General features: G+C 37.9%; 4 protein-coding genes across 9 annotated transcripts in view; 1 reads left to right on the top strand and 3 right to left on the bottom strand.

Annotated features, from left to right (window-relative positions):
• Positions 1-560: 560 nt before the first annotated feature.
• dhx40 (DEAH (Asp-Glu-Ala-His) box polypeptide 40) lies at positions 561-7,267 on the bottom strand. Its single transcript, XM_010775514.1, has 17 exons — positions 6,905-7,267; positions 6,083-6,228; positions 5,875-5,994; positions 5,056-5,292; positions 4,866-4,932; positions 4,645-4,776; positions 4,458-4,557; positions 4,267-4,353; positions 3,959-4,141; positions 3,154-3,234; positions 2,889-3,046; positions 2,171-2,285; positions 1,909-2,017; positions 1,536-1,630; positions 1,336-1,405; positions 983-1,211; positions 561-775 (listed from the first exon to the last, which is right to left on the bottom strand). Exons 1-17 carry the CDS (start codon positions 7,074-7,076, stop codon positions 663-665), a joined length of 2,214 nt encoding a protein of 737 aa, XP_010773816.1. The 5' UTR covers positions 7,077-7,267; the 3' UTR covers positions 561-662.
• Positions 7,268-7,558: 291 nt separating this feature from the next.
• Positions 7,559-9,990, bottom strand: LOC104949203 (zona pellucida sperm-binding protein 4-like). Of its 2 annotated transcripts, none has more exons than XM_010775513.1 (10): positions 9,771-9,990; positions 9,556-9,677; positions 9,378-9,477; positions 9,078-9,295; positions 8,902-8,990; positions 8,689-8,804; positions 8,263-8,452; positions 8,028-8,163; positions 7,871-7,934; positions 7,559-7,744 (listed from the first exon to the last, which is right to left on the bottom strand). In XM_010775513.1, exons 1-10 carry the CDS (start codon positions 9,973-9,975, stop codon positions 7,656-7,658), a joined length of 1,329 nt encoding a protein of 442 aa, XP_010773815.1. In that variant the 5' UTR covers positions 9,976-9,990; the 3' UTR covers positions 7,559-7,655. The 2 variants fall into 2 exon arrangements, with proteins under 2 accessions (XP_010773815.1, XP_010773814.1); XM_010775512.1 differs by having other exon boundaries at positions 8,689-8,822; positions 9,771-9,989.
• A 526-nt stretch (positions 9,991-10,516) lies between these two features.
• On the bottom strand, positions 10,517-16,105 carry LOC104949201 (uncharacterized). 5 transcript variants are annotated; one of them, XM_010775508.1, is made up of 12 exons: positions 16,021-16,105; positions 14,165-14,281; positions 13,197-13,544; positions 12,991-13,080; positions 12,816-12,866; positions 12,182-12,238; positions 12,039-12,065; positions 11,740-11,922; positions 11,140-11,187; positions 11,001-11,063; positions 10,868-10,894; positions 10,533-10,784 (listed from the first exon to the last, which is right to left on the bottom strand). In XM_010775508.1, exons 2-12 carry the CDS (start codon positions 14,223-14,225, stop codon positions 10,726-10,728), a joined length of 1,014 nt encoding a protein of 337 aa, XP_010773810.1. In that variant the 5' UTR covers positions 14,226-14,281; positions 16,021-16,105; the 3' UTR covers positions 10,533-10,725. The 5 variants fall into 5 exon arrangements, 4 of the variants coding, with proteins under 4 accessions (XP_010773808.1, XP_010773812.1, XP_010773810.1 ...); XM_010775509.1 differs by lacking the exon at positions 16,021-16,105 and adding an exon at positions 15,793-15,867; XM_010775506.1 differs by lacking the exon at positions 16,021-16,105 and having other exon boundaries at positions 10,517-10,784; positions 14,165-14,903.
• A 63-nt stretch (positions 16,106-16,168) lies between these two features.
• LOC104949202 (P2X purinoceptor 5-like) overlaps positions 16,169-22,899 on the top strand; it is an 11,078-nt gene continuing 4,347 nt past the window's right edge. Inside the window, exons 1-4 of the mRNA XM_010775511.1 lie at positions 16,169-16,326; positions 17,217-17,367; positions 19,166-19,237; positions 22,058-22,133. Of these exons, the coding sequence (XP_010773813.1) occupies positions 16,190-16,326; positions 17,217-17,367; positions 19,166-19,237; positions 22,058-22,133 (436 nt within the window). The 5' untranslated portion in view covers positions 16,169-16,189. The remainder of the gene's footprint in view (positions 16,327-17,216; positions 17,368-19,165; positions 19,238-22,057; positions 22,134-22,899) is intronic.

Raw genomic sequence — 22,899 nt, 5'->3', positions numbered from 1 at the left:
GTGCAACTATTAACATTTTGAACCCATTTCCTGTAGTGTTATTCCCCTTAAAGCAACAACATCGTCAAATCCAAACAACATATACAGGAAATACAAACTGGGGACCGCATTATAAAATACTGTACACAACAACCATTATAGAAAACAAACTTGCAAACAATATTACTTGTGTAATTAATGACACCTGAAAACGTATTATTATTATGCTATTTTTGGAGGCAATAGCTTGCAATACTTTAAATGAGGTATCATGGTAAACATTTACTCAATTCGTATTTCTATCCATTAAGTTTAAAATGGCAGACTTGAGAATATTTGAATCAGGGGTTTTAAGGACCCCAATACATGGTGTTTTATTTAAAAGCACTTAAAAGGGTAGTATTAAGGTAAATCCACTCACTGTTTCATAATAAAACTGAAAGTTACTTTGGATTTGAACCTTGTTGAAAGACCTGTCATACATATGTATATATGTATATGTGTATATATATACACACACATACTTAAAAAGCATTGTTTGTGAAGTGGGGAGATTAAAGAAGTGTAAGGCAATTTTATAAATGTAACAAATGTTTATTATACAGGTATCATTTACAAAAATGCTTCTTGATACATCATATGAATCTTGTGCCTAAAAAGAAAGAACTTTCTGTCAAAGAGCTTTATTTTTGTTGTCTTTGTTGCTTTCTCTGCAGGTAGCGTGCACGAGCATCGCCGACAGCGGTTTCGTCGTTTCGCTTTTCCAGCTTCTTCATTACGTCCTCAGTAGAAACCTCTGAAAAAATAACAATACATGTATTATGTTATATATGACTTAATTCTTCAGACACTGAATTGGAAAACAACCAAATGGCCTTTCAATCCACCCTGTACAATAGGTGGACCTTTAACTTGATTATTTCATCAAATGGGACCATAAACAGGAACCATTAAGCTGTAGAAATCACACATTCAAAACTTATATTAAATGAATTCTGGAAACCTGCTGTTCTTTTGGCTGCTTCCCTGCTCTCCCATTTCTTCATCTCCTCCTCAGTCACTTCTTCTCTCGCCACACTGCTCAGCTCATAAACGTCCACTTCATGGAGTTTAGGTAATAAGTCCTTCACCCACTCGTATCGAATAGGACACGCCGTCCTGACGTACATCCGCGAGGTCACCAGCACATCGTGGAAGATAATCCAGTTCAGCTCACCCTCCTGGTCAAACAGCTGGGGGCAAAGAGGGATAATGATCAAAGTAGGAATTCAGAGAAAAGGCATGAAGGTGGTGGTTCCAAAAGTATCCTCAATGAAACTGTGTTTTATTTATAAAGATATTCTTAGAAGTAGTTACCGATGAGGCTGGATGAATGTGAACCATGGATCCGTGACCGTCCATTGTGCAGAACACCTTTCCAATAGACCTATGTTGGGGAAAGAAACATTTAACTGAAGATGTTTTCAAACACAGCTAATGTTACATTAGTAAGAGATAATAAAGGAATCCCAAAGTAGAGTTAAATATAGATAATGTTAAATAAACATTGGTGATACCTTCTGGCGACGTTGGTGAAGTATCCTGAGCACAGGCATCGTCTGAAGAGTTCACTCTTGTTGCCCTCAAATGTTTCTTCAGGGAAATCTCTCTTCTGAAAGAGAACAAAAGTCACACTTAAATGAACGTGTGATGGCAAACACACTAAACCATTCATAAACTACAGAGTTAAATATCGGACCATCACAGCTATCTTCAAAGAGCTCCATACAAATAATGATGCAACACTGATGTGGGGAGCAAGCATGATATATCACAGCTAAGAATAAAATAGGCAGGATTGCACATTTGTACATTATAGCAATATGAAGGATCTATAAAGCATGGGCACCATTCAGTTAATGATACTGTAAGAAAATGAGTTGTGTAAACCTTTTGGAGCCGGAGGAGAATATCTCTCAACTGAGTCTCCACACTGAAGGCTGACTTCAGCGCCCTCCAGTGGACCCAATGATCTTTACACCACGCTGACGGTCTGTCACTGCAAGAAGCAAGAGAAGGCTCACACTTACAACAGATGTGAAAATATATCATCAATGCAGTATAACGTCCTGAATACAATGCAAGTAGGAAACGAACACTGACATTTCTGACGTATAAATAATGTATATTGTGGCATTAATGAGTTATCTACCTGGATTGACACGACTGAAACACAATGAGGAGAGTGGCGAAGTCGTTCATACTGCCGCTCTTGGCAGCCAGTGCTTTGTGCTGTTGATCTGCCTCCTTCTGCTTCTCCGGGTTGCCTGCAGGCAGGAAGAGAGTCGTCACACCACACCTCCTGACACATTATATATATTTAAAATATATGATACTAGACACTTCCTATAATATCACCTAAATATTATGGATTACAATTATTTATTTTATATTTCGTTAGCTCTTTGTATTTTCCCGCTTGTGGTTTTTCAATAGAACACTTCTTTTTGCACTGGGGCTTCACCATCAGTAGCCAAACACTGTGCAATTCACCTTTAATATTATTGTTACTAATACCCCGCTCTATATATTGTAGTCTACAGGTTTTATCTTTTAGTACCAAGTGCATATTTTTACTTTATATAAATATTTGTATTCAATCGTTATAGTTTAACCCATGTTTATAAAAAATATATTTTTTCAATTCAATTTTTGTTCCAGTGGACATTTTTACTTTAACTTCTTATGTGTATATGAATATATTTATATTTGTATTGCACATCTTTACATATAGGTTTATATACATATTTGTATTCTATTATTTTATTTATTTAATTCTAAAGAGAGACTATCTCAAACCCCATTACCCCCAGGATAAATCTATATTGTTATTCAGGATTCTTTTTCCTTTAAAAGCTAAATGTACTGACCTGGCCTGATGAAAATGTTCTCCACAGACAGCATGGCGGCCACAGGCAGCAGCAGGTCCTGGCAGCCCAGCGAGGCGGCTTTGAGCAGGGCTCTGGTGAGGCCGGGGTGCAGGGGGAACTCCACCATCAGCTCCCCCAGCCGGGTCACTCTGCCTCTCCTACAGCCAGCACGCCACACAGATAAGGAGGACGCATGACATTTCATAGAGAATTACTCAAACCCAGTACTGCGGAGCTTAGAGAGTCCACAGGTTTTACCACTCACCTGTCGATGGCATCAAATTGGTAGAGCTGTTTTAATGCCTCCAGAATAAACCTCTCCTCTGGACAATCCGGATAAGGAAACCTTAAAATAAATCAAATCATTACAAAATAATTTAAGCTTATTCCCGTAAAGTATTTAATTGGACATTTGTTACACCTGATTCTATTGTAAATGTATATCGTTTATTTATTACTGCATTTTACTGGCATCATTGTGCCACTTGCAATATTTTATTTCTATTTCTTTTGAGGTCTTAAAGTTAGGGTAGGTAAGTATGGAGAAACCAGCTCGAGTGCACAAGAATTTGAAAGTACGCAGCCGAAAAAAATCTGCCCCTTCCTTCAGACTTCCTTACAGAGCCCCTCCTCCAACACACACGAACGCGCACATGACCAATGAGGGCACGAGATAAGTTTGTGCACAGATGGAAGGCTGACAGGCAGGTAGGCCATCCAGTTATTTTAGCCGGGCCGGCTCAGATGATTGGTCGTGCTTTTTACAGTACTACGGCTTCCAAAGATGACATTTTTTATGTATTTATTGTCAAAGCATTTAATATATTCATTGCTATCAGGATGTCAAGAGCATTCCATGGAATATAACAAAAAGTGTATCTGAAGTGAATTACCTACCCCACCTTTAAGTATATGGTATGTTTCACTGTTAGAGCCTGGGGCTTTTCATTTGTAACAACTACACTGTAGCTATCGTGCAAGGACAATAGAACCTTTGAATATTTGAAAAGGTAAAACAAAAAAAGCATAAAGAAATGACAAGTATAGGAAATAAGACAGAATAACCATACCTGATGACATCATGAACACCCAGGCACTTGAGGGTGAGAATCACTGCGGTCAGACTCGTCCTCTGGATTTCTGGCACTGTGTATTCAGGCATGCACTTCTCCCAGAATTCCTTGTTGTAGATTCGAAAGCATTTCCCGGCTGATGTTCTTCCAGCTCGGCCTGCTCTCTGCTGAGCCTCGCTCCTAATAACAACAACAACAAAAACTTTTTAAAAATGTGTCTGCAAGCTTTCATAATGGCATGGGTGTCAGCAGGAAAATTGCTTTTAGCAGGTTTGAAATGACATGTTAATTATTCCATAACTCACTTTGAAATCGGCACCACCTCCAAGATATCCATGCCCACCCGTGAGTTGTGGTTGAGCTGCTTCACAAACCCGCTGTCAATGATGTACCTTTATGGGTAAAGATTTGGATGATTATATATTTTGCGCAAAATATAAGTATTGTTATATATCTGATAAATGCTGCCATGTTTTCAGCCAATAAACACACTCACTTTATGCCATCGATGGTGAGAGATGTCGCTGCGATGTTAGTTGCCACTACACACTTCCTGATTCCAGGAGGTGGAGGCTGAAAGATCTGCCTCTGCTGATCTATGATGAGATCAAAAATAATACAGTTCATCTGGGAAACAAAAGAAATTGAATTGACTTGACAATAAATCTGATGTATGTATTTACCAGTGGGCATGGATCCGTAAAGGGGCAAAATAAGAAGGCCCTCCACGGTTTGGTCCTGCACATCGTAGCGGTAGTCTATAGACTCAGCTTTTTCATACAACATGTCGCAGGCGCGCTCAATCTCTGACTGTCCTGTGATGTGACACATGGAGAATTTAAATAACTCAATGCCTCAGGGTTGAGTTGTACTGCGATCTTAGAGCTTGATAGTTATGAATTACCTGTCAAAAATACAAGAATATCCCCTGCCATTTCACTGGTGTGCACATCAAGGGCCACTTTTACCACCTGAGGAGCAAAAATGAATTGAGCTATAACAACACATTTAATCTTGATTGTTGAGGTATTGTTGTAAAGTTTCAACCTTGAACCATGAATGAAAAACATCTAATGTATGCTGAGACTCAGTACCTCTTTCATATAACCAGTGCTCTCAAAGTCTTTAGGTCCTACAGCAAAACCAAATGTGCTGGTGACAGGGAACATCCGCCCAGGAATAGCAAAGACGGGGCAGTCGCCGAGAAAGGCGGAGAGTTTGTCAGTTTCTAAGGTGGCTGACATCACCACCACCTTCAAAGGAGAAGCCCGGCCCTTGGGGGCTTTGGCGGGGTTAGAAAACCTTTTCTTCAACAGACCCAGGAGAATATCCTGCAACGAATACAAACTCTTACTACAAGTGCAGATTGAAACATAGACAGAAATAACTACATTTTGTAAGCTAACAATGTTAAACATTTAAACCCCCCTCCCTTTGGAACTCACTCAAAAACACATCAGATGTTGTGTTGACATTAGCATGTTTGAGCAGTTGATAAATACAATGTTTTTTTTATAATACATTATTTGTTTTAAATTGCTCAACATAATGGTATGATAAGTAAATAAAGGAAAACTAAAGGAAATGGAATTAGGATAAACAAACTTCAATACAATTACATAAAAACAGGAAGAACAACAACATCTTGTTCTTCTTTAAGAGTTTATAAGGTAAAGTGTCTTAATATATTCATTAAATTCAGATAAAATAATGAAAATAGGATTGGTGTAACCTTTGTTATTTTGTATGTATGTTCAAATCTACCATATCAAATTATTATGTTTAAATTCATTATTATATGTCAAGTCATGTTTTAAATTACAGTTTGATATTTTGATTAGTTTTACACATGATATAATCTTAAAGTCATACATTAATGTTTAACATCTTGGATCAACGTCATATGGACTCACTGTGTTGAGGCTGCGCTCGTGGACTTCATCCAAGATGACCACGCTGTACTGAGGAAGGATCGGGTCAGCCAGGATCTCTCGGAGCAGGCAGCCGTCTGTCATGTACTTCAGCTTCGTGCTCTGGATCAAACACAGTCACAGTTTCATGTCAACAAATATTTAAAAGAACTACATTGTAGTTTATTCAGGGTATTTTTGCCTGTCTCACCTCTGATGTGCAGTCATCAAAGCGCACTTGATAGCCAACCTCTCTACCCAGAGTGCATTGCATCTCATGGGCGACCCTCTGGGCCACAGTGATGGCAGCCACTCTGCGGGGCTGGGTGATGCCAATTTTGCCATCTTTACAAAAACCTGCAAAACAAGTAAGAGGAAGGGGTTCACCTTAGTGCAGTGGTCTCATGTGTGTCCTAGCATGATTAAAAGACCCGGACCGCTGTGTTAATAAATGCCAGACACTTTTTACACAATTTGAGAGTATGGGCTATTTTTCTGCCAAAATATGTTTTTTTTCAGACAACTGTAAAGAAAGTACGCATTTAGTTTTTTTATTTTACAACAATTTTTTTATTTGAATCTGTAGATGTATCCTACAATCAGCATTAGTGAAAGCCTCTCACACATTTGAAAAATCATCAGGGGAAGTTTGAAAATGTATGTAATTTTTCAATACATAACTTTAATGGACAATTTGTCAAACATATGTGTGTCTTTTTTTCTCATAGCCTAATCTGAGCCAGACATCTTCGCTTTAGCAGTAAGGTACTAACATAAAACAACATTCCTTCGCATTTGTATTGTAATTATACATGTGTACTTTGCATTGCATGTTGATGTTTTTTTTATTTAACATTTAAACCCTTTTTAGAAGTAGTGTATCTCCCCTTAAACCACAAATCACATGTAAATGCTGTCATCTAACTTTAGAACTTTAAAGATTGTTACATAGTAGTTCTGATCTATGTAGTGTGTGCATTAGCAATAGCAAACTTCATATGACCACAGAGGAAGCAGCTAAAAGACAGCTTACCAGCTTGATGAAGGTACTTTGGAAGTTGTGTGGTTTTCCCGCTGCCAGTCTCACCGGTGATGACCAGAAAAGTGCTGTCTTTGACGGCCTGAACCAGCTTGGCTTTGTGCTGATAGATCGGCAGGTTCTTCGGGTTATTTTCTTTCGGGTCCAATCTCGTTGACTTGGACATAATAACTGACGACTCTGAGTACCTTCACCCGCAGAGAACAGTGTGAGGAGCTGAACAGACGAAGCTAATACCGATGTTTATCACCCGGTACACGGTATAGTTGGAGTTATTTGCCCACTGAAGGTTTAAAACTTTAGAAAATTAAAGTTTCTTTCACATTTCTGTGTCTCGTTTCAAAGACGACACGCTCGCTGAACAACTTCCGCAAACTATCTCATTCTGTGTTTCTATTGGTCGAGGTGGGAGCACATGACCGGAGAGCCACTACCATAGAATGTAATACAATATATTCACAATTCTATTTACTTTCTTAAATAAGTTTTCTCTGTATGAAAACAAAGTTAAGAACCAGTCATTTAGTATTTGTGAATGTTCAATATGATGTCACATGTTGTAGGTATTCATTAAAAGTCCTATGGGTGGGTTGATTTGTTTTTTTAAATGTCACCAAATTAGTTGAATCTAGAAAATGAATCAAGCCATTATAGTTTGTAACAGGTTTATTTTTTTTCAACAACAAATCATTTTTTGCTTGAACATTTCGAAAGTGTGCTTGAAATAGCAGGGTTTTCTTTCTGGTTACAGATAAATAAGAGGTCCACCAGAGACTACGCTGTAAAGATTGCTCTGTTCTGGTCTTGGTGTGATTTGTCTTAATATACGGCTTTCTGAAAGACATGGAAAAACAAACAAATATTTTACAGAGTTAGATGCAATGTAACAAAGTGTGTGATTCACTAAACCAACATACAGTAGACTTCATAACAGTTTCAAAAGTCTGCAAATCCACTTACTGTTACTGCAGGATTGTAAGTAATCTGGTCCCTTACTTATCTCTATGTCACAGTGGAAATATACCTGCAAGGAAACATCCTATTTTAAAAACATCCCCAAGCCTAAAAACATTATTGTTGATCTGTTTATTTTGATTTTTTGATTTGTCTTACATACCAGGTTTTCAAATGCTGGTGGCTTCACAAATGAGAACATCTTGACCACAAACCATTTATGAAGAGAGGGATATTTGAGCACCTTTGGAACAACTGGCAACACACCAGTTTGGTGGCTATCACCACTGAAAGGACATCTGGATTGGATACGGGAATTCAGTTGATCAGTACAGGCAAATATGTTAACATACGGAGCCTTCTTGGATATTAAACTATATGTCTTAATGTGAAGTCACCCTTTAACCAGCAGGTTCCATCTTTGTGGGTCATATGGGTTTTTAGTTGGTGTCGCCCAGCAGTCTTCAAGCAAGAGCACCAAGTCCTTGTCTTCCTGTTTGAGAACAAAAACGTCCACATACACAGGCTTGCCAAGCTCAGTCACTATAGGAAGGTCTCGAGAGGAATGGAAATACTTGTAGTTGGAATCTGTAGAATAATGATGATTGAAAACAAATAAATAAGGCTTTAGCAAATCTGAAACTGTCCATTCAAAGTAAAAGCAGTTCATTTATTTTCATGTCGTGAATTATCACTTTTTTGATGGGACTTTCTGTTGTTTGAAGACTTTGTGTTGGATAAAAATGTACAGACACATACATTTGAGATGGACAATAAAAGTTAAAAAAAATAGGAATGTATAGCAACAATTCGACCAACTTAACCTTTGGCAAATCTCATTTCCGTCCTCAGTATTCCCTCATTCCTGAGTGTGGACGGGTACACCGATTTTCCTCCCTTAACCTCGACATCCAGCTTACTGATTTGTGCCAGTGTAAAGCTGCAATGCACAGTATGACTATGAAACAATTGAAAAAGTAAATGAATAGCCATTCCCCTCATACAGCAGGAGAAGTGGGTTATTTTTCATTTCTTACAGGAAAGGAATATCACGGAAAATAGGGCCTTCATGCAGATGTTGCTTCACCTCAATGTTGACCCAGTAGGTCATAATCCCTTCTGATATCTGCAAGACACAGCAAATATAATACTTTTTGTTCTGTAAAATATCACTGATTTCTCTGATGATGGGAGGTTATTTAATTGAATTAACCTTGGACTGAGTGCCACAATCAGTGAATGGAAAGCTGAATGTGACAGCTTCCTTGGATTTTATTTTAGGTTTACAGTTGTCACTTTGACCAGAAGGGATCCAGCAAGCATCCAGGTTCAGAGGTGGGACTGTGGCACTTTGATAAATGGTAATGTTGAACCCATCCTTGTTGCAGAATTTATTTTTTGACGCCAGTGGTTTATCATTTCTCCTCACCTCTGTAGAAAACATAGTGAGAATTAATAATAATCTAACTCCTTAAACATGTTGGCATTATGATTAAATTAAAGCTAGGATTACCTTTGACTTTCCTTTCACAGATCAGAGGTATTGACTTGACAATGTCAACTATTCCTCTGTCTAGTGCTGTGATGACAACAGTCAGACTTGTGACATGCTTCTATTGAACAAAATGGTCAGATTAGAGTGTGAAAAATACAAATCAGCATTCAAATTAAACACACAATCGTAAGCTTACTTGTCTTCTCACAAAGCATCCATATGGAGCGACTGTTAGGACAATGAAGGTGTCAGCCTCTCCAAGGAAGTAGTGGCACTGTTTTGCTATAGAGATGGCTTGGTAATACCCGCTGTGCTCATCTGTGTTTACATTTAGACAAAATCAAAAGCATAGTAAATTCTTAACAAGCTATGTATCATGATCAATACATATTTTGCAAATGTCTGACTCACCTTGAACATAAATATTGAAACGGAGATCAGGAAATTGCATCTTTGACAGGTAAACAGACATGAATCCATCGTGGCAAATGGATGTATGATTACTGTTAGTGTTAGAAACTGCTGCTTGGGGTGGCTTTGTAGCAGCATGAGTTTTACATTTCAAAATTAGCAGTGATAATGAGACTAAAATGAAGTTTGTGCTGTGTGGCAACATCTTTGGAATGTGTGACAGGTGCAGCAGCTGCTTCTCATTTGGCCTGATTGGCACGGCTCTCAAAGCAACTCACAGAAACTCTGTCACCACCTTAAAAAACAATTTCTGTAGTTTCTCACTGTATTCTCCTGCAGTTGGAAGCTTTGCAAATTGATATGACTATTTAGCACAATTCTGCACCATACTTCATCCCTTTTTATTTTTTATACAAATGTTTTCATTACATAATCGTTTTTATTGTATGTTGTTTGTAATATTTCTATGTTTGCTCTCTTCGCACTGTGTTTTCAATTCCTTGTATGTGGCAACCTATTTTGCAATAAAACTGATTCTGATTCAGTTTACATTTATGCAGAAAAAAACCCTCTAAACTGGCTGAAGGTGTCGGTGTGCTTAGATTAAAAATAGGCTACATCTTTTCTGCAAGTCAACCTGAGTGCATAAAAGCAATTGATATGGTATACAAGTACTGTTTCAAATGCATTTAAAAACTTTTGCATACACAGGGTTGTCTCATTAAACAAACATACCGAATACTACTGGATTTTATGTTAAGATTTTATTTGATAAACATCACCCAACAACAAGGTGTCATTGTCTTATAGAGGTACAGAAAAAAAACAGTACTATTATGCAGCAAACAAGACATGTATCAAGTTATAGTATGTTAAAATAGTAAACACAACCGTGATTGGAAAGGATGTTGATACTGCTAATATCTCAGCAGATGTTTAAACTCTCTTTAATTCTCTATAGGTGGTTGAGCTGGTCTACGCTCCTGTTGTATATCGGGTTTTTTAATTCAGCATCTGACAGGGAAACAATGGAGAAGTTGGAGAGAAGTTGAGCAGATATTGCTTCATCCTGAACATGCAAACAGATCAGCACTCACTTTCTTTGGCTTTCTTCTTCCCCAAACCTGCAGCCAAACACAATAACAAACAATCAAACTGATTACATTGTGTGCATTAAACTTTTATTTCTCACACTCACACTCAAATCAATATTAAATGTAATCTAAATACCTCTGCGACGCTTCTCCTCCAGAGTTGAACTGGCTTGTTGTTGCCTCATTTCATCTTGGTTAACTGTGTGAGGAAATGAACAGGTGAAGTTCCTGAAAACATTGAAATTATGTGATTTAATAAAACATACTTATATTACCGTAATAAGGGCGCTTGACACTTGCTTGCCGTAATCTGTTGAAGAGTTCTGGAGAGGTGACAGGAGACTGAGTTACTTTAGTTTGTCAATATACAATTAACCATTACCATATGGTTGAATCGTCAATCAATCAACTACATTTGTTCAAGTACTGTTCTGAAAACATGTGAGGTACTTTACTTGAGTATTAACATTTTCTACTTTTATCTACTACTACCTCTAAAATGGGAAACAAATACTTTTTACCGCGCTACATTTGTTTGACACTTGTAGATACTGGTACATTTTTACATAAATAAAATATGTTAACTAACATTCTACTCAGCAGTGTACAAAATATGCACTTTGCTCCAGATTCACATGTATCTGCTGCAGATCAAAACAAAAATACTTTAATGATCTATATTAATATAAAACTTTTCAGAAGAACCATTCTGCATAACAAATAATTGTATTTTTGATTCCTAAAGTGACTTGTACTTATGGAGTTTTTTCAGACTGCAGTATCATTATTTTGACTTAATAATAGAATCTGGGTACTTCTTCCATCACTTGTCACCAGTTATACAAACAGTAGTAATTGTGCTGGATGTTAAGCACCTCTATGAAATCTCAGTTTAGTCCTCTGACTCTCCGCCCTCTGGAACTGGTTGAGGTTTGGATAAATCCCCCTGCTGCTGTCAGGGTGCAGAGTCAGGTCGGGATGTGGCATCGCTCCTGAAACTGTGTTGCAATAATCTCTGGGTTCCCCCTGCTGGTTGAATGGGCCTTGGTCCTCATTTTCTGGTATTTGAAAATATAATACAATGATGATTTTTTTTACGTGTGATAAGAAACAAAGACATTATCTTTTAAAAATCCATGAAAAAAAGTGAAGAAACAGAGCAATGTGTACTCACCATAAACAAGATTAGGATTGTGTGCACCTGTAGGGAAATGACACACACAGTTACTTGTCAAGAAAAAAACCACATATATATTACTTTCTTTATTTTCTTATCGTGCATCACATGTGTTAACATAAATGACTTTGTTTGATTACCTCCCTGCTGTTGGCCGCCTGGCACTCTGCCTGTTTCCTCTTGTGAAGGACTGACACCTGCAGGGGGACATTATAAGGTCAAAGGTAAAAAACCTAGAAAAGTCTGTCCAGTCTCCTCTATCCAAAACATTGAACCCATAACTGTTCATCCATTTGTAGTAATCTAAAATCTCCATGTATATGAGACGATAATCTTTGCTCAACCTATGAGATTATGCTCCCGCAAACACGTTTGAGGGATTTTTCTCTCACTAGACGGGGGATTTTTTGACTTTCTTAGAACCCCTCAACAACATTTCATGACGTGGTATCAATCTTCTTGACCTGAAACAATAAAATGTTTTCCCCAAACTAACTAATCTTTTGAAGGACGGGCGGTAACTGTTTCTTTTTCTACAATGCTATTTAACCCTGTCTTTTGCCAGGGTGCTCTGCTGTGGACATTTTGTCTTAAATAACAGATGCAAGTTTTCATAACACATGTATTTTAATTTAAGATGCCTTGCCTGGCTGTATTATATTCATGTATTTTTATTTTAATCTGCCTTTATTTTTGACTGCAACCGTGCACTGGGCAACATTTTACAATAGGCCTTTCTAACTTAAACGGTAAATTGTAAAAATGGTTGCTTACCCTCCGTACCTGCACCTTCAGGATTGTACGAAGCTGTGTTTTTACAGCAGACTGAAATAAAAAAAGTTTTTATTTGAATCAACCATCATCCATCCATAAACCCATTGAACAAGCAAAGCACTTCTTATTCGATGAACTGTTTGGACTAAAAGTGTCAGACTGGGGCAGTACTCACACTTCATGCAGCAGTAGCCACCGACGCTCAGCAGGATGAAAGGAGCCACACTGATGTAAATCAGTAGCATCATGTTTACGCTTTGAGCACCTGCACGACAACATGTGGTTTCACAATGCTGTACTTCACAGGAAACTGTAGCTCACACACTTGCCCTTTCAGGCCCACAACGTTTATTTATTTCATTAAAATAGGAATGACCTTACCATGTTCAGCAACCAACTCCAGTTGAAGACAGTCATCTCCTCGTGTACAGACATAACACCCCAGGTCTGAGTTGTTTAGCTCATTGATGCTGATGGAGAAGTTCCCCTCTTGGCCCTGGTTTGGAAAGGCCTTCACACGACCAAACCTGGGGTTCAGGAACACGATGCGACCTGCAGACGTGAGCTGCAGCAGGTGCAGATCAGGAGTTTGGGTCCATGACACCCTGTTGACGTTACTTTGTTCAAAGTTGCATGGGAGAAGCACAGAGGAGCCAAGCTGAGTGCTGAGTGTGTGTATCTCACACACATCTGGATCCTTCACACAAGAGCTCTTATTGTACGGCTCGTCTGAGCGGGATGAAAGAAATACAAGAAAAGGTTTAAGCCACATATCTCATAAATAAATACCCAACAGCAGTTACTCTTCCTCCTTATGACTGTATTCAATACTTAGGTGTAAACATGTTAAAATTAACCATCAAGGTTGAGAAACGTGTGATAACTACCATTTTTAAAGGCTCATGAAGCAGAAAAAGCTGCGACATATGAAAAATGCACTAATAGGCAAACACGAATTGCTTTATTATAGACAATGATAGAAAAAAGAAACGTATAACATTGAAACTAAAAAAAGGAGAAGCTTATTTAGACAAAAAATACCAACTTAATAATTATAATTTTACCTAGGGGGAAATGAAGATTAATCAGACAAATATATTAATAAAACATTTAACATTGAAGAAGAAAAAATATGTATGTAGTAATTTATCATTATTGAATTATTATGACATATATTTAAACATATGAATAACATCAAAGTTCATTGTAGTCATGTCTTATCTTGAAGTCAACACATTTGGTATTGCAATTTAAATAACCAAGAGACTAAGTTTCAAAGAATAAATTGATTGATTAAATAATGTCAAAAACGCAGTATTTTAATTCTTTAATTTCACAAGAGGACTCACCATTTGAAGTCACACAAATAAAGTGAAGCGCTAAAAGGAACATCCACCCGTCAGTATCCATCGTCAGAATCTCTCACAGTGTGAGCAGCGCTGTGGTTGTGCTCGATGCAAACCCCTCTAAGCATCACGGGACAAAACCACAAGACCATTACAGTTCATCTGCAGAGGCACTTTGATGTCTTTCCGTTTCACATGAACGACAGACTAAATGTTTGTCACAATGTTTCTCTTTTCTTAAGATCAAAGTGGATCATGTTTAACAATATATTCCAATCAAGAAGTATTGTTCACAATGATAGATGAATATGAGTAAAAAAAAGCCTGACATAAATGTCTCCACCAGACCACTTCCTGTATTGTAGATGCTTGGGCTTGGTGTGAAGGCCAATGGAAAGGTTGATCACCCAGTGAAAGTAGAAGAAGCATATTTATACCTACATTTAATGTTCAATAAATATAATTGCAAAAACTGCTGAGTTTGACTGCTTCACACTGAATTGGTCGTTATTATTTTAGTTTGTTTAATGTATTTAATTGTTTTAAAGATTTTATTGTATTTATTCATTTTGTACTTTTTTATTATCTTAGCTTTTTTACGTTTTTGTGATGCTTGAATTGTCATATAATGTTTTTATGCTGCATCTGTGCAAAAAAGTTTTGACGTTTGACCTAAAGTGACTTTTCTTATTCTTTGTTATCATTTGTGGCGTGTTGTTAAAGCACTTTGAGCTACACCTGTATGATAAGTGCTACACAAATAAAGCTTTATTGTAATTATGATTACGATTATTAGTATTATTACTGTGTGTGTCCGTCTATTTGTGATAACGACTCAACACATTTCAAAAGAAAATATATAGGTTACAGGTTATTTATCTGATTAGATCAGACTTGACCACCTGAAGTATCAAAAAGCCTCCTCTCTTTCGTCAGTGTGCCTGCATGATGAGTTGTGGTTTTATACAGGAAACTACTACACCTCTTGTTCACGTGTTTGGCCTACAAACTTTGTGACCATGGAAAGGAAGGAGGCCACAGATGACTGCCACTCAGAAAACATCTCCTCTATACGAACAGAAACCATCTTACCTCTTTATCATATTCTATAGAGGTTTCTCAATACTCTTTTTAGTAATGTAAATTTGCTGTTATTATGTCCGTCAGCATGGCGCGCTGAAATCCATTTCCGGGTCACTACCGGAGGACCGAGGAGTCGAGGAGGGGAAATTAGAGTATTTGAGAAACCTCTATTGTCTCTGCTTAACAAAGAGCACCACCAACAGAGGTGACTTCCTTACACTGAAACATAGTCCAGCAAAATATCTACAGATCTCATATTTAATTTTGAGCCACATTTCGCTTGAACTAGCACCCATGCATGCTAATTTTGCGGCCTATCAAAGGCAGTCACTCTCTTTTTTACAATGACGCATCATTTGCACATGCTGGCAATATCTAAGAAAGCTTATTTTTGTGCAATAAAGCTTACTCGTTTCTGGATTGCATATTCCTTTTTAAGAAATCCAGAAATCTACTCTTATACCAAGCATTAAATTAAGAGAGACTATAGCTTCTAATTTGGGTATATGTCTAACTGAAAACAGATGTGCCAAAAAGTTTTTGCTTACTATGATTGTGGAAAGCAAAAAGGATGAGGACCTCACATTGCTCCTTAAATGGGGCCCCTCAAATCAAACCACTAAAACGGCCCCTTCTACCATTCAAAAGTCAAGCCTAATGGCAGTAGGCCTATGCTTGTAGACTTTTGGTTTTAATTAAAAAACAATCTTATAGTTGTCCTTTCCATCAATTCAGATTAGAATCTTCAAACCACCATGATGTCTTCAAGATAATACCGGGTGTCTCTTTTTGACCTCATTGGTAAGAAATCCAGTTTTATTTAGAAAGTCCCAGCCGGGTAAGTTGCTTGTTGATGCTGACTTGACGCTGGTGATGTTCGGTGTAAACGTGCCACTGCATTTTTGTCCTCTGACATCCGAGTCTCCGCAGAGTTACAGCAGCAGGATGGCCGGGAGCTTCTTCAAAGGACGCTTCCTCTCCTTATTCGATTATAAAACGGAAAAATACATTATTGCCAAAAATAAAAAGGTTGGAGTTTTGTACCGACTTATTCAGTTATCTATCATTGGCTACATTATAGGGTAAGTCAGTTCAACTTTTACAGTTTTATAACCTCATTGCACAAGTTAGAAATTACTATAAGAATAAAACTGCCTTGTTAACCATGAGAAGATAAATCATAGTATTAATACAGGGGTTTATGTTGACTAATATCAAACTGTAGGATAAATATTTAGTATAAATAATAATAATAATATATTTATTTTGTTAGCACTTTTACAGGTGCTCAAAGACGCTTTACAGATATAGTGACAAGAAAAGAAAGGAACAACAAATAAATATATAGTTAAAGTTAAAGTCAAATAATACAAAAACAATCACAAATTAAAAGACCAATATACCAAAAAAAAAAGTGTTTTATAGAGATGATGTGCTTCAGTCAGTGCTGTGAGGCCAAGTGACAGAACAGGGTATTTTTTACTTTTTAAAAATTGTCAGTGTACTTTTGTGGCTTGTTCCGCGCCCTGTAGCAAAACCCATACATTTAAAAGCTGTAAGCATAGATAAAACTAACTTTTTCAGTCACAAGTGCTTTATTATAAAAAGGTGTCAGTCATTCATAAAATAGTCCATAAGAGTACAACCTAAACCTAGTTACCCAAAGTTATTATAGCAGAGCTTACTCAAAGCGCATATACCTGTTTTTCTGAGTATATATCTTTATTGCACTTATTGTAAGTCTCTTTGCATGAAACGGTTTGCTAAATGAAATAGTCTTAAATTAAAATAATATTCCATGATTAGATATACCACATAAATGTTCCACTAAATTCAAATGGAAATTCATCACAAAAGAAACGACACATCTGTGTTAAACGTAATGTTTAAGATGAACAATGTGAAAATCAAAATGTCAAAAGGATGCTTTAAACACACATTTCAGCTTATGCATCTTTGCTCTCACTCACAGCTGGGTTTTTGTAAGCAAGAAAGGCTACCAGGAAACAGACACTGCCATCCAGAGCTCTGTGATTACTAAACTGAAAGGAGTTTCGGTGACTAACACCTCGGAGTCTGGTCGGCTGGTGTGGGGGCCGGAGGACTACGTCATCCCACCCCAGGTGAAGCTTTTAAGGTCACCTATTGTGCAAAATCCACCTTTTCATGCATTTTATACAGAAACATGTGTCCCCTCTGAGTAAAGAGATTCTGAAAGTTTCAGGAAAAAAGATTCTCTCTCTTTTTGTCCTGATCCATTTATATAAAAACCTGTCTGAAAATTAGCTGATCGGATTTTGGCCACTTTATGATGTCACAACGATTTTTTGGCTTGTGTAAACATTAGCCAATAATCAACCAAGGTAACCCCAGCCCCCCACCTTATCACCTGAATCTCCTCCTAGAGCACCATTAGGCGCTTTCACACCAAGTACTTTGCCGTACTTAGTTCTGATGAACTAAAGAGCAGATCGCGTTCACACCGGAATAAGTCCCTGAGGGAGGATTAGGCAAATGAAGCCGCTGACGTCACTTCTTCTTCTTCTGCTTTGGGTGTACTAGCAGGCCGCAAACAACTTCACGCCGTATACTGCCTTCCGAGTAAATTGCCAGAACGCCGACACCTCCTCATCACTAAACCGCTCCCATGTTTTTTTTTGTGTTGTCATAAGTTAGTCTCTCTCCGTTGGTGCGCTGGGCTAATGCTAATGCTAATAATGATAATGCCAGCAAATACAATGGCGGCTTCACAAAACTTTTCCAAGTTTTAGGGGGCCTGGTTTGCAATCCGCCCAGCCAATCAGAAATGGGAACCTTTTTCCCACATGAAAAAGGTTCATGTTTTCAGTCAAAGAGGGTGAAAGGNTAGTCTCTCTCCGTTGGTGCGCTGGGCTAATGCTAATGCTAATAATGCTAATGCCAGCAAATACAATGGCGGCTTCACAAAACTTTTCCAAGTTTTACGGGGCGCGGTTTTGCAATCCGCCCAGCCAATCAGAAATGGGAACCTTTTTCTCCCAGGAAAGTTCCTGCTCTTTAGCAGGGACTAAAAAGGGGGTGAAAAGGTTCTCATGAACTAAGTCCTAGTTCCGGATTTTTTTGGTGTGAACGCAACATTTCAAGAACTATCGGAGGTATACTGGGAAAAGTACTCCGGTGTGAAAGCGCCAAATATCTCTCAGAGGGGCGAGGGGAGTGGCTCCTTATTTTCATTTAACAGACAGAGAATCAGCACTTTTGAAACAGGGCTGAAACAGAGGGGTTTATGGGATGCTACAATTGGGGATCTGTTTGGTATGTTGAGCCAAACACTTCAGAGACATGTTTTGTATATATCTGAGACCTATAATATATTGATGAAAAATATTCTAAATATTCTAATAACCTTTAACCCAGAGCATCACACATCAACACTGGGTGAGAGACACACACATGCTAACTACATAGGGAAGTTAATACAGAATGTTTTTCATTTTTGATACATGCTTAGTTATGTCTGCTTGAATTTATGGATGAAGCATGCAGGTGCAGCTCCATAAGCATAATGGGCCAACAATGTAAAATGTATCACTAATGGAGACCGTTAATTTTTATTAGTCTGTCGATTTCTTTATCAACTTGTTGTTTTGTCTACAATGGCAAAAAGTGGGGACATATATTGATAGGTGTTTGCCAAAGCAAAGGATGACATCAACAATGATCTTGTTTGGTGTACAATATAAAGACATTGAGTTTAGTGTCGAAGAGGATTAAAGAACACGAAATATTCACATTTAAGAAGGTAAATAAGAGATTTTTAAGCAATTTCACATAAAAAATAGCCAATTACCATTTTTTTATAATTTGTTTGCTTACAATTGACCCAAATGCATATATTTGTTATGTAAACATAAAGACAAATTCAAAGTATTTTCTCTACAGGGTGAAGCGGTGCTGTTTGTTGTCACCAATTTCTTAGAGACGCCAAACCAGAAGCTGGGTTACTGCGCTGAGGTAAGGAAACAGAACACAGGTACTTTCAATGATTACAATAGGAGCTGTCAAAAATAAGAAATACATATATTTTTAGTTATCCTCACATTTGACAACAATGCCAGTCGTAACAGCAACGTATCATGTAATGTGGAACTGGATTTAACATCCATTTTGTCAAAGATTATTTTTCTCATTTAAAAAAGTAAAAGATATCAAATTGCAGATAACGTAAAGATATATATATCAGCCAATATTAGTGTTTATAACCAGGTGAATGTTCACTCTAGACTGTAGTGAGTGTGTGAGGAATTTGAGATCCTTTATTTGATTTTTGCCTGAAATATAACTTTTCAATTATTAATTTAAGGTTACTGCAAGAGTATCAGACCCTCGATCCTTATACCCTGTTAAGGTGTGACAGTCCGTTCTCCAATGTGCCACCTGAAATGTAAAACAAACAAGATGATAACCTTGAACCTTCATCCATTATTAATGAAACTATATGTTTAGTGATATGGTGAGCAAATTGTTCCTACCGGGCTTCAAATACTCTATGTGTTTGGTTCATAATAGACAACATTTTCACACACGTTTTCATGTATTGTATCTATTGTGATTGCAGTTGTCTTTATTGCACTGGGATACATGGCTTTGAATTTTGCGACATTTCAACATCAGGAATGGAAGTTGTTTTAGTATTAGCCACAGAGCATAATGTGCTGTTTAGACTGTGGAGAAGACACGGTCAGCCTGTAGTTTCAAACTGTCTGACACTAACTGTGTTTATTTTAAAGTATAAGGTTTATTTACTTTGCACTGTTTGAGTGCTGATAATCTGGAAACTATTCCAAACAGCCATGATTCAAAGTTACAGAGGGCGACCATGAGTGACCGAGTTTAGGGAAGAAATTACACAAACTGAATCTTCTCTCTGCCCTATCATTTTGTTTCAATGAACCATAGAAATACGCTTGTTTTCTCTCACGATTAATGGCTTCTTGAGCAAATTAGCTTTACCGAAAGCTCCACAAATCAGGATGAAGAACACAGTTACACAATGTCAATTCATCAATAGTGCGCACAATGGGAAGAGAGAGAATCAGAGGCACTGGTCTGCATTTTCTTCACAGCTCTTAGTCATGACAAAATACCTTTAACCCTTCTTGTGTGTGTGCCAATTATACTGTTCATCCTCTCCCTCAGCACTATCTTTGGCTGCACATTTACAGAACGTGTCTGGTATGTAAACTCAGTTTTTTTTGGTCTCTTGTGTCACTGCAACATCCAGGAAGAAAGTGGCACACAGCCATAAAACACTGCTCTTGTAAACATTTCGGCTCTCACCAATCGCAGTGCCCGTCTGAAAGGCTGCCACACTCAAGCAGGGACCATCATTCATTATGCTCTGCCAGGCAGTCAAAACTCACTTAAACAAGAGGTTCACATCTGTTATGAGAAGTGTCAGGTGTCCATAAACAAACCCGAGGTACATTTTTACTTTCATCTTAATGGTGTTGCGATGAAACTGCTTACCCCCTTACTCCACTTCTACTGTTTCAAAGTAAGCTGAGCTTGTTGTGTCACCAGTGTATGGTCACGTCATCTTTGAATGTTGGGACTTTTCATAAAATGTATAATTTCACAATGTTTCCCAATATATTTTCTAACAGGAACAGCCAAAATATGATATGTAAGGTAGCCCTTACCTGTCAGGAAAGGCACAGTGTTCGCTAACTCACCATTGTATGTCAAAGGTGTGAGGGAACCTCATTTAAATGATTAAAAGTGAAAAGTATAAAATGGTAAATAAAAAGTATGGTTTCCTATATAAAAATGAGTAAGTCATATTCAAGTCGATGAAGAAGGCATAATGTTTTAGTATTTTTTATTTATTTAATTCATCTATATTTACATTTTCTTGGCCGAAATGGGTTTCCGTAGTTTCATTGTATGTGTAGCCCTTTTTGTGACACCTACTGAGAAAGAACAGGCAATAAATATGGCAAGCCGATTTAGCTTGTATTCATTTCTGGAGGATATCAAAAAATATCTCTTACTAGTAAGAATGCGAGTTATTGATATAAAAAATGCAATTCTTACTAGTAATAATGTTTATTTCTGATATAAAAAATATAATTTTAACTAGTTAGAATGCACAAAACACAAAAAAAAAAAAAAATGCACATTACAACTAGTTACAATTTAATTTGTGATATCAAGAATTTGCATTCTAGTTAAAATTATATTTTTGATATCAGAAATATACATTATTACTAGTAAGAATGTCGTTTTTGATATCCTCCAGAAAAGATAAAAAGCTAAATCTATTAAATTTAAACAGAAAGGGTCAAAACTAAAATGTAAAACAGACAAAGGCAAACGTTACCGACAAGGTTCGGCAGGGAATCCAATAAATAAGCAAAGGGTCAGAGAGGAATGATCAGGAATACATGCTGTTGCACGTTTTATAATGCAGAAGACCATTTAGCTGCGAGGTTAAGGAGGCAATGGGAAGCAGGTGGGTGTGTGAGGCATTCAAAGAGGTAAGGCCTCCTGACAGGGCCGTCCCTCCCTACAGGCCGATCAAGCAGACTGCGTGGGGCCTGACCTTGCGCTACACGGTTTCGCCTCTGCGATGCTCGCTGCGACGCTCGCGAAACAGAGGGCCTCATCATATAACTTTGCGTGGGGCCTCATGTTGGCCATGGACAGCCCTGCTTCCTGGGGGGCAGGGTCTTAATGAGACTAGGTCAAAGGAAAACCAGGCAATATTACTGCATAAACACTGAAGGATCGGGATAATTCCTGAAAATGTATTACTGTGTCTTTTGTTCTCAGAGCCCAAAAGTGCTGGATGGTCACTGCAGAGATGACGAGGACTGTGAAGAGGAGAAGATGGTTATAGCTGGTAACGGTAAGAAAGTAACATTGTCGGCTTTGCTCCATTTTGAATTATGGGTTAAATATAAATTCTCTTGTCACTATGTTTTGACTCAAATGAAAATGAGTTCAACATTTATGATGGTAAACCCAATTAGGTTAGGATAACGGCCCGTCTACACAGCAGCGTTAAATCTTCCAAACTCTTCTCTGACCATTGACTTTGAATGGGGTGACGTCAATTTGCCTCGCTTTTCGCCGAACTGCATTNNNAAAGCTTGGGGATTTTTTGCGAGCAACGTGGTGCTCGCTGCAAAAGTAGAGCAATGTTCTACTTTTGCCGCCTCGACGGAGGCGTCAGCCAATCAAATCCCGTTTATGCAAATCTGACAATACAAGCGCTAGCCCATCAAACCGTGTGCAAACTGGGAGAGCCAGACCGCAGTTCATTTTCTATATTCCTGAAAATGGAGGAGAAATTAGTTATTGCGGTAGCAAATCACCCGGTTCTTTATGACCAGTCGCTAATAACTTACCGGGATACAAACCGGAGGAACCAGGCATGGAGGGAGGTGGCTGGTAGGTTTTTCGCCTGTTTGGAGAGTTTATATCCAGTTTACTTCGTTTTAACATTGCTATTGCTTTGTATGTCGGGGGCGGGAGATTCATGTGATTGTTGTTGGTCGCGTTGCTCGCAAAAAATCCCCAAGCTTTCAGACACGCCCAGCTCCAAGATTTTCAAGATTTTTTTTAAAGCTGCTGTGTGGACGGGTAAGTGTCTTTCAAACCTTTATGATTGT

The sequence above is a fragment of the Notothenia coriiceps genome, unplaced genomic scaffold (assembly GCF_000735185.1).
Source record: "Notothenia coriiceps isolate Sejong01 unplaced genomic scaffold, NC01 NC01_scaffold00015796, whole genome shotgun sequence".
Taxonomy (NCBI): Eukaryota; Metazoa; Chordata; class Actinopteri; order Perciformes; family Nototheniidae; genus Notothenia; species Notothenia coriiceps.
This window is presented reverse-complemented; position numbering and strand designations above follow the sequence as displayed.

What these genes read in the sequence shown, in the direction of transcription:
- dhx40 (XM_010775514.1), bottom strand. Translation starts at nt 7,076, where the DNA reads ATGTCCAAGTCAACGAGATTGGACCCGAAAGAAAATAACCCGAAGAAC. An exon ending in TTACGGATCCATGCCCACTG is followed by an intron (nt 4,558 to 4,644) that starts GTAAATACATAC and finishes ATCTCATCATAG; the next exon opens with ATCAGCAGAGGCAGATCTTT. An exon ending in GGTGTTCATGATGTCATCAG is followed by an intron (nt 3,235 to 3,958) that starts GTATGGTTATTC and finishes ATTTATTTTAAG; the next exon opens with GTTTCCTTATCCGGATTGTC.
- LOC104949203 (XM_010775512.1), bottom strand. Translation starts at nt 9,975, where the DNA reads ATGTTGCCACACAGCACAAACTTCATTTTAGTCTCATTATCACTGCTA. An exon ending in GATGCTTTGTGAGAAGACAA is followed by an intron (nt 9,478 to 9,555) that starts GTAAGCTTACGA and finishes TTTGTTCAATAG; the next exon opens with AAGCATGTCACAAGTCTGAC. An exon ending in CTTACAATCCTGCAGTAACA is followed by an intron (nt 7,745 to 7,870) that starts GTAAGTGGATTT and finishes CATGTCTTTCAG; the next exon opens with AAAGCCGTATATTAAGACAA.
- LOC104949201 (XM_010775508.1), bottom strand. Translation starts at nt 14,225, where the DNA reads ATGGATACTGACGGGTGGATGTTCCTTTTAGCGCTTCACTTTATTTGT. An exon ending in TGTCAAGCGCCCTTATTACG is followed by an intron (nt 11,064 to 11,139) that starts GTAATATAAGTA and finishes TTCCTCACACAG; the next exon opens with TTAACCAAGATGAAATGAGG. An exon ending in GGAGGAGAAGCGTCGCAGAG is followed by an intron (nt 10,895 to 11,000) that starts GTATTTAGATTA and finishes GTTTGGCTGCAG; the next exon opens with GTTTGGGGAAGAAGAAAGCC.